The sequence below is a fragment of the Panthera tigris genome, chromosome D1 (assembly GCF_018350195.1).
Source record: "Panthera tigris isolate Pti1 chromosome D1, P.tigris_Pti1_mat1.1, whole genome shotgun sequence".
NCBI classification, from domain to species: domain Eukaryota; kingdom Metazoa; phylum Chordata; class Mammalia; order Carnivora; family Felidae; genus Panthera; species Panthera tigris.
The window spans coordinates 45,120,147-45,132,398 of NC_056669.1; the positions used below are offsets into that span (position 1 = coordinate 45,120,147).

Sequence of the window (12,252 nt, forward strand, 5' to 3'; positions counted from 1 at the left end):
TCAGCACAGAGCCTGACGCGGGGCTTGAACCCATGAACTGTGAAATCATGACCTGAGGGGAAGTCCCACGCTTAACCAAATGAGCTACCCAGGTGCCCCCTGCCTACTTAAGGTCTTAAGGAAACCCAAATTCCTGAGAATGATATGTTTTAAAATCTGCAGACTCAGATTTAGATGCAACTGAATTTCTTCCTGTAGTTTTGCAGATTTTACCTAACATACAAATTACAGTTCAAAAGGAGGAATTTTAAAACTTTATTCATATAAAACCTCTCTTAATACATTGAACACATTTTCAAAGTACTGTGGAAACAACTGCTGTCAGTCTTAAGCATTACAAGGCCATTCAATCAAGTCATGCCACCAACACTGAATACTTTGAGGAAGCAAAGCACCTTGTTAGTCAATACCTAGTTTGACCGCTGGCCTCCAGTCAGGTTCATACACATGTATATATGTATATACATATATACATATACATATACATATACATATACATATACATATACATATACACATACACATATACATATATATATATGTATATACCTACACACACACTCACACACACACATATATATAAAATGCTTGCAGACATGGCCCCTACACTAATAATTCTGAGAAAAATCCCCATTCCTTCTCTTTCATAGACTGTGTCTCTTCACTGTGCCAAGTCTGGTAGTATACACCTGTCTCATGTGTCACTGGAATATGACTCTAGATATTCCCATTTTGAATGAATCCCTCTCTGACTCACTTCTGAGGGGAGAGGAGAGGAAGAAAAGCTATCTCTTTTTCTAACACATTCCACAATATTCCTGCAGGCTCTTCTTTGACCGATGCTTATGTCTCTTCAGTTCTCTCAGAAACAAAAAGGAAAATAAGAACTTTCTTTTTCCTTCTAGAGAACTCAAACTGAAGAAATAAATGTCAAAGATGTGGTAGGACAGCACAGTGCTTGGAAGGTAAGAAATAGGGAAGAGGGGAGACTGAAACGTATGTGTGCAGTTTCCTCTCACCCACTCCTTTTGGCACCCCACCCCATAATGACCAATGACAGGAATACTTCATGCTTTAAACTTTTATGGGCCTTTGGCACCAATCCATCCCAATAACCACAGCATCCTCTTGTGTGACCAAAACAATCTGAAAAGAAAATTCACTTAAGGGGTTGACTGATGACTGAGTCAAGTTTAACAGACACTGGGGAAGCAGGCACCAGAAACTGCCTGGTCCAAATTAAGGGACAGAGGAAAGTAATACTCCTGGATGATTTCAGCCATTATAGGCCCACAGGTCCACTTGTGGAAGGCTGGACCTCCCCAGCCACACAGAGCTGCTGACACTTGTATGTTGTGTGCCAAGACCAGGAAACATCCTATTACCCACAGCTTAGGGTTTTCTTACAAGATTAGAATGTTATGCTTTAGGGTGGGGGCAGGGGAGGTGGGCACTAAACTGAACAAAAAACTGAACAGGCAAAGTACAGGGGCTTGTGAACTGGAGAAAAAGTACAAATTGCACCTGACATCCTGACGCCTCTGCTGTGGATCAGACGAAGTGTGTATGTGGTGTGTGTGTGTGTGTGTGTGTGTGTGTGTGCGCGCTATTACAAGGATTTGCAGGTTTGCAAAGACAAAGGATAAAACTCAATACATGATTTCACTTAGGACACATCTGGAGGAACCAGAGGTGGAAAGAAAATGGAGAAAGCAATAGGAAATAGGAAATAAATTCTTGCTTCTTCCATGTAGCCACAGCAAGTCAGGTGATGTCACAGGGTTGTTGAGAAGACATGGACTGTCTTGAATTTAAAGGCCCCACATTCAAAGAAGCACCTCTTTCCACACATGTACAATTATCCTCCATATGTTCTGCCCAAGAAATGCAGAGCTATATCAAAAGTCACTGTCCCTGAAAATGGTTATTCCATTTTTATGATCCCATTACAGCCTCCCCACCTTACCAGCTGCCACCAAAGGGAGCAACAGAGTGTTCACATTCAAGGAGATAGTTAGTGGAATGTAACACCAGTTGGCAGAAAAAAGGCAAGAGGCTTAGGGATGAGCGGGGTGGGGGTGGGGGGGGCGGGCAACACAAGGTCAGCCAGAAAGATTCCAAGGCTGGGAAGGAGGAGAGAGGAGAGAGCTGGGGCAGAGGTGAAGAAGGAGGAGAGAGGAGAGAGCTGGGGCAGAGGTGAAGAAGGAGAGAGAGGCCACGTCACAGACTAAGAGAGCATTACCAGATATTAACTCTTTCTCCCAGTTAAGTCACTCATTTTTCCCTCATGTAAAGTAGCACACATCTTATTCCCCACAGCTGGAAACTTAAGGCTATGCACTGCCCTGCTGCACTCCCAGGGCTGGTACATCATGGCCAAGTTCCTGCCCCTTCTCCACTTCCAGAAATCACACACCAGTGTCAGTCTCATGCCTTTGTCGTTACCCTTTCACAACCATAGTGCAATAGCAAAGTCACCTGAGGCTACAGATGAAACAGAAGCACAGCCTCAGTCCTGGGGTCCCCATATCACAGGCTTGAGGGAAGAATCATAGCCCCAGGATCTATGTCCACACCCCTAATCTCAGTCCCAGACACCCCCTTCCTCACCAATTTGACAAGAAAGAAGTGCAGAGCTAGCTAAGGCACCGACAGGGAAGGAGCTGTGAAAGGGAGGGTGCAGGCTTGAGGCAACTATAAGAACAGTCTCCTGGGCATCCACAAATAACTAATCTTATTTATTATTCATCACGGTTTCAACCCAGCCCTAAAGGAAACACTCATTTCTTACTCTTTTTCCTGTATGTTTTTCTTGGTCGTTCATTTTCAGTTATCCAAGTTCACCCCATGAAACTGAATACCAGACTGATAAGCAGCAACAAGTGAAGGTGTTAGGGGAGATGACGTTTTTCAGATATCTTAACAATTCAGAAACGAATACTTTTGTAAAAAAAAAAAAAAAACCATCCATGTAAGAATGATCTTGTTGCTCTGTCAGACTACCTTTTTTAAAGTTTATTTATTTATTTGAGACAGAGACAGTACGAACATGGAACAGGCAGAGATAGAGACAGAGACACACACACACACACACACAGAGGGTCAGGCTCTGCACTGGCAGCCCCTGATGCGGGGCTTGAACTCACAAAACCGTGAGATCATGACCTGAACTGAAACCAAGAGATGGACACTTAACTGACTGAGTCACCTTCTGTCAATCTACTTTCTGTCTTTACAGTACAGATAAATCACAGAAAGAATTCAAGGACTATAAGGGCGTGGCGGCGTCTCTGATTCAAGGCAGTAAGAACACCAGGCCACTGGTCCCAGTGGGCCTGCCCCTCTGGCACTGCTGAGAGGCTTCTTGATCACCACAGTGAGGGGGATGTGACATAAGACAATGGACGAAGCTCTTTGTGGGAAAAGGAAATCGATTTTCATTAACTATACACTGGCAGGGGACTCAGAAACTTGGGACTGTGATACCATACAAGCAGAATACAATTTTGTCAGTATTAACAACTAAATCAAATGTCAGCCTGAGCACAGTCCACAAGGAGACGAATGCTCAAGCTCAACAAAGAAAATACTAGGACAGCTGACCAATTTGGGTTTCATCACACAAGACATGTTCAATATAGAAAAAAGCAAATTATAAAATCGGAGAGCAAAGAATAAAAAGATAAAATTCTAAATAAAGTAACAACTGACTAAACTTCAGATGAGTACCAACAATAAACTACATATCAGCCAAGTGACAACCATGTGCACAGACCAAGAAAAAAGTTACCAATGTGACCACAGAATTTATGAAACGGCATAACCGAACCAAAGGTTTTATTCCAGAAATGAGTAATATAATGGTCTAAAACTATCTGACGAAACATTGGCAAGGCTTGAACAAATCGGAGACAATTTGTTATCCTGCAACCTCAGTCTTTACTGGGTTGGTACAAACCCTAGGATTTTATGACACAGGAAATAGCAGTGAAACAACCACACTACTACAAATACTCCGATGCACTGTTTTGCAGTCTACACATTAATGTTCGCTGTAACCAGTTCTGGTGGAAACTTAACATAGGCACAATTTCCTTAGTGTATAAATGGACTAAAAAAACCATCTATTTGACTTTATTTATGGTGTCACATGGTTTATTGATACCTGATTGGTTAGAGGTAGAGAGATATCATTTTGATTGTCTTCAGGAGCACAGACACAGTGTCTATTTTCTCAAACAGCTACACTGTGCAGTCTGCCTCAATGAAATCAAATTGGATTTCTCTTTTCACCCCTGAAAATTCATTAATTATTCACTAAAGCTATACATTCATTATCATGTTCTGCTTCATGACGGTTATTTCATTTTACATTTTATATTAAAAAATGACTGTAGCTTGAAAAAAAAAGGAAATCATAGAAATGCACCTTTTGACAGTAAGATTTTACTAAACAATCTCATCCAATTTCAGTAGGATTTGCCTTTCAACATTATAGCTTTTTTAATGTTCATGAAAACAGCAACGTATGAATTAAAATGTTTTTCTTTTAAACTGACAGGAAAAATATTATAAACATAATTTCTAAATAAAGAAAATAAGGTACAGGAAGCAGTGCTTTCTTCACTGCTGTAATACTTCATTTTTAAAATTAAACACAGTACCAATCATCATTTTGATTCTAGGTATAAAAACTGAAAACTTAATTTATTAAGCAATTTTGAAGTCTGAAACCAAAATGATTCCTTAACAGTATTGCCTAATAGACAAGTCAATTCTAAAAAATTAATCACAATGCAAAATTTTGACCTCATTAAAGTGGCTCTGTTACCACGGTATCAGAGTCTGTCTTTTTGTTGGGTTTCAATTTGCCGTAACTACTAAGGACAGGATTACACGTAAACAGAAATATACAGGGCTTGGTGAAATTGAATACGGCGGATTAAGCATTTTAAAAGTCTGGGTTATAATTCTTGTTGCAACACAAGTTCTACTGCATAATTAATTTACAACGGCCCAAAACTTTTCAGCAACAAAATGATATTAAAAAAATATACCATTATCCCTATATGTTGCATTACCTATAGACATCATAACCACTTAAGCCTTTTATTAAGTTAGAAAAGTATGACTTTTCCCTGAAAAACTCTGAAGAGTAATCATATTTCAATCACAGCTGTCCCGAACTAACTCATAATCAACACTACATTTTGTCACTTCTTTGTTCTAACAGGAATAAAAACAATAAGTTTTTGAAAAGAGGCTAGAGAACCTGAATCCCATAGTGATGAAATGGACTTTTAACAACTACTGGATTTTTATATTGTTTGTAGCTGTAAAATATCCACTGTAAAGGTGGGATGGTGGAGAGGGAACAAACTGACAAATTTGCCCAAACTACTTTTGATCCCTTCTAAGTCAGCGATGGCAGACAAACCGAGCTATGAAGAATTCAGTCCTTATAAATGCAAACAAACACCGTACACCTTCACGAGGTTTAAAAGCAACTTCATTTGCTTTTAAATATTCAAGTGTAATGCTTCTGTAAAAGATTAAAACATACATTTCAGCTTTATCAGATATGTCAAATTCCATTTGCTCCTAACCTGCCATTAGTACATAGGCTCACTGGGCTGCCAGACAGCCCGACTGACCATGAAGAGAGATGAAGGTATCAGTGGAAGGGGAGCATGGATACCACGGCATTTATCCGAACAGCACAAGACCCGTCTTCGCATCCCTGAAGTGAGAATGGCCACTTTCTTCAATTAAATTTCTTCACACTAAAGCAGCATTGTCTGGGAAGAGTTACTTCAGTTCCATAATATTTCACTACTATAGTTACCAATTCAAAAGTTAAAAAAAAATACAGACCAAATCCATGTACCCGTGATCCTCTGTATCCTAAAACATAGAAATATTCTTAGTTTTAACCAAGAATTATACTGGAATGAACTAAAAACATATTTTAAAGTAATTTTAAGTATACTCTTATTTGTTACTACATTTCTACGTAGATTATTTAAGATTGCTTGTAGACATAATTTAATCAATAATATATCATAATGTCAACCACTACAAGTGACCCAGAATCAGATTCTGGCTACAGAGGGCGCTTAATTATTAAGCAACACCTTCCTAAAAAGCTTCTGTACTTCTGACTGGTAAGAAAAACTAACAAGAAAAGAGTATCTCTCATTGAAATAACACTGAAGTTCAAGCTCAAGACTCCTTCTTTGTGTTTCAACATAGTTAACTCTTCAGGATAAAATAATGAAACATTAAGTCACATTAATAAATTACAGTCATCTTCAAGAAAACTCGATGGGCAACTCTGGTGTTACAGTTGTATATCTTGGATCCAACCTAGGGATAAAATCCTGAAAGTGTTTAGACGCACCAGTACCAAAAACATCAAGGACTTTTCGGTTCATGACAGCAAATCTGCAAAACAGAGGACACAGTGAGCAAGTATTTAATGAAGTTTATAAAAGAAGATGATTCACTTGACCTATCTTTCATGGAATGGGAAAACAGAAAAGATTGACGTGATGAAGAACTCAATGGCAGATTCAAAGTGGCAGAGTCACTTTGGTACTCTACCTCAAGATCCACTGTCTCATATTTTGTTTAAAGAGATCAGAATCCCTAGACCTGAAACCCCAGAAACCACCATTGTTATTTCAAACCCCTCTCAAGTTCTTTCCACCAGATTGTGTCAAACAGAAAAACAGATACATTACAATTTTTCTGATGAATGAAATCACAGGATATAAACAATAAAAGAGCTTAATATTTGCCAATGAGGCAAAGGTACTGAATGTAATTTCTTTCATAATTGACATTTTGATGTCTCACAATCCACAGAATATACATCCGAATGTGTATTTAACGATTAAAGGGAAAACAGCATATAGGATTTTAAATTTCTAATAGACATGATGAAGTAAAAGCATACCCTCATTTTATCCATCACTTAATTTAAAAGGTAAAAAATAATTTTTTTTACTTTTACTTTTATTTTTTATTTTTTAAAATTTACATCCAAATTAGGTACCGTATAGTGAAACGATTTCAGGAGTAGATTCCTTAATGCCCCTTACCCATTTAGCCCATCCCCCCTCCCACAACCCCTCCAGCAACCCTCAGTTTGTTCTCCATATTTATGAGCCTCTTCTGTTTTGTCCCCCTCCCTGTTTCTATATTCTTTTTTGCTTCCCTTCCCTTGTGTTCATTTGTTTTGTCTCTTAAGCAGATGCAGAGAAAGAGGATCTCTTTTGCATTGTTGGTGGGAATGCAAGCTGGTGCAGCCACTCTGGAAAACAGTATGGAGGTTCCTCAAAAAACTAAAAATAGAACCATCGTACGACACAGTAATTGCACTACTAGGCATTTATCCATGGGATACACGTGTGCTGTTTCAAAGGGACACATGCACCCCCATGTTTATAGCAGCACTATCAACAATAGGCAAAGTATGGAAAGAGCCCAAATGTCCATCAATGGATGAATGGATAAAGAAGATGTCATACACACACACACACACACACACACACACACACACACACACACACACAATGGAGTATTACTCGCCACTCAAAAAGAATAAAATCTTGTCATTTGCAACTACATGAATGGAACTGGAGGGTATTATGCTAAGTGAAAATAATTTTTAAGGACACATATTTAGATAATGTGCAGGATGAACCCATATCTCTATGCCCGATCCCAAGCATTTCTTCTGGGGAGAAGACAACAGGGTTAATTTTGAGCCACTGGCCACCATCACTATTCCAGGAACGATAAACGTAACTTTCGGTGCCTTTCCAAAGTTAAGTTCCCTCCCAAAATAATCAACTGCTTAAACTCCTTAATGGGCAAAAATCTAAATGACAAAGAAATAAATGATTAATAATAATAATATAAAGGATGCAGTCTCATGGCTAAGAGGAAGAATGCTAAAGCCAGACTGCCTGGCTCACAGCCCACAGCTCTTTTATTTGCTAGCTGTGTGACTCTGGCGAGCTAGCTGACCTCTCTGTGCACCTCAGTTGACTCAAATGTAAAACCAGGATACTAATAGTACTCATCTCCTAGAGCTATTTTAAGGATTAAACACATATGCATGTGTACACATGTTGTATGTGTATGTCTGGGACACAGTACAATACTATACAACTGCTGGCTATTAAAACTACGAATGATAATAATAACAGCTACAATTTATTAAGTGCTATTACACAACCATACAAAGAATGTATTACTGTTTCATAGTAGAGAGTGAGAAACTGAGGCTCATGAGGTAAAAAAACTTTCCACCAATAACACAGCTAAAGTTATCAGAGCCAGAGTCAACAGAGTCCATGGTCTCTCTAGTAGGTCAAGCTGCCTCCCAAAGAACTAGATCAAGATCAGAAAATGCTAACTAAAACAATAAAGAACATGATAATAAAGGCAAAGGAAAAGTATGCTTACAGAATCAAGCAAAATAATATGATTATTTTTCCCCCATTGGAAATCATTCAATTATTTAGGAATGATTTCTAATGAATCTGCTGAGTATTTCTAATCAAAAAGAAGAGATCAAAGATTATAAAAGTGAGACTTAAGTGTGTTATGTAGCAACTAATTTGCAATTTTCAAATCAATACAGTATTTTCCCACAACATTTAAAATATCTAAAATAATACAGGGAAAAGAAAAGTCAAAATAATGTTACCAAAAGAATACCCCATGTTATACATATTAAGTTGGACATATTTGATTTATATGTAGCTGTTTACTTTATCACTGAAAGAATATTCCCTCAAAAAGATGAAAAGATTCAAAACCTTTTTAGGGGGAAAATGCTTTTTTTTCTATGGTCAGGTACAACATCTCAGTCACTTACTTGCCCTTGGTGAGTCTTAAAAGAAACTTCCAGTAAGATGGTCGCAAAGTCTGAACTTCCATCACAGCCTAAGATTAGAGTATTCAATTTGAGACTTCTTTAGTAAAGAGCAAATATAATTAGTCATATTAGGCAACAGAGCACTTTTTTATTTTTATTGCTCACTGTATTTTAAAAACAACAGTGATGATAATAACGAAAATATGTACTTATGTTTAACTTGACAACTATCAAGAATATTGCTTATGAAATAATAATTAAGTCATTATTATCAGGAAAGCATTTACTGAATATTCATTAGATAGCTGGTATTTCCTTAGTTATAATAAGTGTATAAACTTGGCAGCATTACTCTGAAAAAGTGCAAATAAAAGTGGTGCCCCTGAATTTTGCAACAGTCCTAAAACCACTAGCATCAATAATGATGATTACATAATTTAAAGAAATTGAACAATGCTTCTAATAGACTAGATCCTACCTCTACCCACACTGCCTGAGTAATACGGGGGAAATGCAATTATTCTTATTTATGCTCATGGTATCTGTCTTCTAGTAGAAGTATAACTAAAATAGGCATTCTAGCCAAGGTACTAGTGTAATAATTTGCCTATAAATTGCACTCAATTTAAACCTAAAAATTATTGTGTTCAGAAAATTTTAAAAATGATCTAGCCCATTAAGTTAGCATGTTTACTGATTTGAAACTTGCAAGCTATCTTGGTAAAAAAATAAAAATAAAAACTAAAATCTAATCCATAGAAATTTTCCCAGGTCTTTATTGCCCACCCCCCCCCCATTGATTTAATGTAAAGAAATAATTCATTTCTCATATCAAAAAGCTATACTTACTGCCTGGAAGCAAATTGCTGTAGAGATGGAATAGATGATAGTATCTGCATGGGGAAAATAGGGAACCTTTCCTGCTTCAATGCCTTTGAAATACATTGTCTGTAGAACAAACATAATGTAAGATTTAGAAAAAAACCCACAACTTTAAATAGCATTAACAATAGAGTGGAGCAACAGACTCACTTGCTATCTACAACTATTTTGTCTACCTTCCAAACCTAATAATCCTTTCTGAGCTCAAATTACAGGTTGCATCTTCCATGACATTAGTTAAGTGTCAGCCTTTTCCTTCCCTCATTCCCTCACCCCAAACCGAGATACTAGTAATAATGCTTTTCTGTGAAATAGAGTAACATTGTATTTCTACTTCTTTTATATCATTTATACCTCAATGTTTGTTTGTTTGTTTGTTTGAAGTTTACCTTATTCTAAGAAGTTTATCTTATTCTGAGATAGAGTGCACACAAGTAGGGGAGGGGAAAGACAGATAATCCCAAGCAGGGTCTGTGCCGTCAGCACAGAGCCCAACATGGGGCTCGATCTCACAAACTGTGAGATCAGGACCTGAGCCAAAATCAAGAGTTGGACGCCCCACTGACTAAGCCACCCAGGCACCCTTCAATGCTTTTTGTATAATCCTCAGGTCTCCCTTCCCTGCTAGATCTAGTCATTCACTCATTTACTCATTCATTCATTCATTGGTTCAACATTTAATGATGTTAACTAATGCTGTTAACACTATGCTAGGAGCTAGAAATTTAAAAATGAATACAATAACATCTAAGTTAGTGCATAAGAGAAATAGCTAATGCACTTAGATATTTAACTATATATATGTTTAGTATGTGTGTGTGCATTTTTGCCCTCCCCCCCCCCCAAGGAGGGAACAAACTGCTCTGCCTAGGACAAAGGAACAAGGAGAATTTCAGAAATGACTACATTTGAATAGTGCATCTCAAACCACCTGCAGTGAAGCAACACTTCAAAAAAATTTTTTTCCAATTGCCATAGCTTGATACTTTTATAATACAATAAAAATAAATTACTAAAAACTAAATTTTAAAAACACAAAGTGAACAAAAATTTCACTTTTGTATTAAAAAAATAAATTACTCTGTCAAGTTGCTACAGAAGTTTCCAAATGCTTACTCTCTATTTCTATGCTTACTATGAACTAGTAATAAACAGGTCATAGACTGGCACTAGTCTACTGACCACACTTCCAACAGTGCTGCCTCCTAAGAGGCCTAGGATTAACAATGAGATAAGAGAGAAAAAGCAGAAAAAGCAGGGGTAATGAACTGGGTGAAAGTACACAATACATATGGGGAAGGCCCAGCTAATTTATATGGATAGAAGATGTAATTATTCACGGCAATAGTTTCTCTGAAACATGGGAAAGCTCAAGTAGAACTAGTAAGAAAAGAGGAAAGAACCAAGAGAGAATGATGTTACAATCAGGTGGAGAAAAGTTCAAGAAGACATGGGTGGTTCATGAACTAAAGAACATGAAATAATTTTTCCCCAATCTGGAAGATATATATGTACAAAAAGCTACACTCTACTTAGGAAGGAAGATATACATGCACCACTATTTTGAATATACTATACAGTATATTACAAGGTACAGGTATACTGTAGTGTATTCATGTTGACAAAAATGAAATTCAGATGTGGTAGAATAGCATCACAGAAACATTATATAACACAGGTATCTCCTGAAATATGTAACAATTGTGTTCCTAATTTCTTATAATAAACCTTATCTATTGAACCAGATTCTAAGTTAATGAAGGGTGGGAACCATATCCCATAGTTCTATATGCTTACCAGCACTTCATACAGTAGTGGGAACATAATAGATATTCAATATATACATCTTGGAAATAATTATTTCCAAGATAAAAGTTATCTAGTCAGCTGATTTTTATTTAATATTCATTATATAGTAATGCAGAATTTTAATATAAAATTAACTTCAATCATAGGAAAATGACTGCCTATTACACCACAGTCATTAATTCCACAAAGGACCTATTAGTAAGCTTACATTTGTAATTTCCTAAATTAAAAATAAATTCTTATCAGTACATTTTATATCTAGTTTCTTCTGCCAAGATCAAACATGGTCTGTTGATATAAGAAAAGAGCTATGCCAAGGTGCCTATGTGGCTCAGTTGGTTAAGCACCTGACTCTTGATATTGGCTTAGGGCATGATCTGACAGTCCTGACATCAAGCCCAGCATGGAGCCTGCTCAAGATTCTCTCTTTCCCGCTCCCTCTGCCCCTTCCTTGTTCATGTGCACTCTCTCTCAAAAATAAAAACAAAACTAAAATAAAAATAAAATAAAATAAAATAAAAATTTTAAAAATTTAAAAATAAGTTAAAAAAGAGCTATGTCATTGCTTGGCTTAAAAAACTCTAGCCATGTAGGGAAGCAGCTATAAAATACAGGTTTTACAAACCAGATCTCAATATTGGATTCTCCCTGTGTCAAAGAATGTATTTTTG

General features: G+C 37.1%; 1 protein-coding gene across 9 annotated transcripts in view; it reads right to left on the reverse strand.

The window, feature by feature from the left end:
- TMEM135 (transmembrane protein 135) overlaps positions 1-12,252 on the reverse strand; it is a 362,190-nt gene that overhangs the window by 101,932 nt on the left and 248,006 nt on the right. For 6 of the 9 annotated variants that reach the window (XR_006207971.1, XM_042957322.1, XM_007079000.3 and 3 more), the window contains exons 13-14: positions 9,740-9,838; positions 8,891-8,958 (exon numbers count right to left, since the gene is read on the reverse strand). Coding sequence is in view for 8 of the 9 variants with exons in the window: in XM_042957322.1 (XP_042813256.1) it covers positions 8,891-8,958; positions 9,740-9,838 (167 nt within the window). In the remaining variant the exon portion in view is untranslated. Of the gene's footprint in view, positions 1-3,820; positions 6,445-8,890; positions 8,959-9,739; positions 9,839-12,252 lie in introns of those variants that run through there. The other 3 variants (XM_042957323.1, XM_007078999.3, XM_042957327.1) reach the window with 1 other exon arrangement.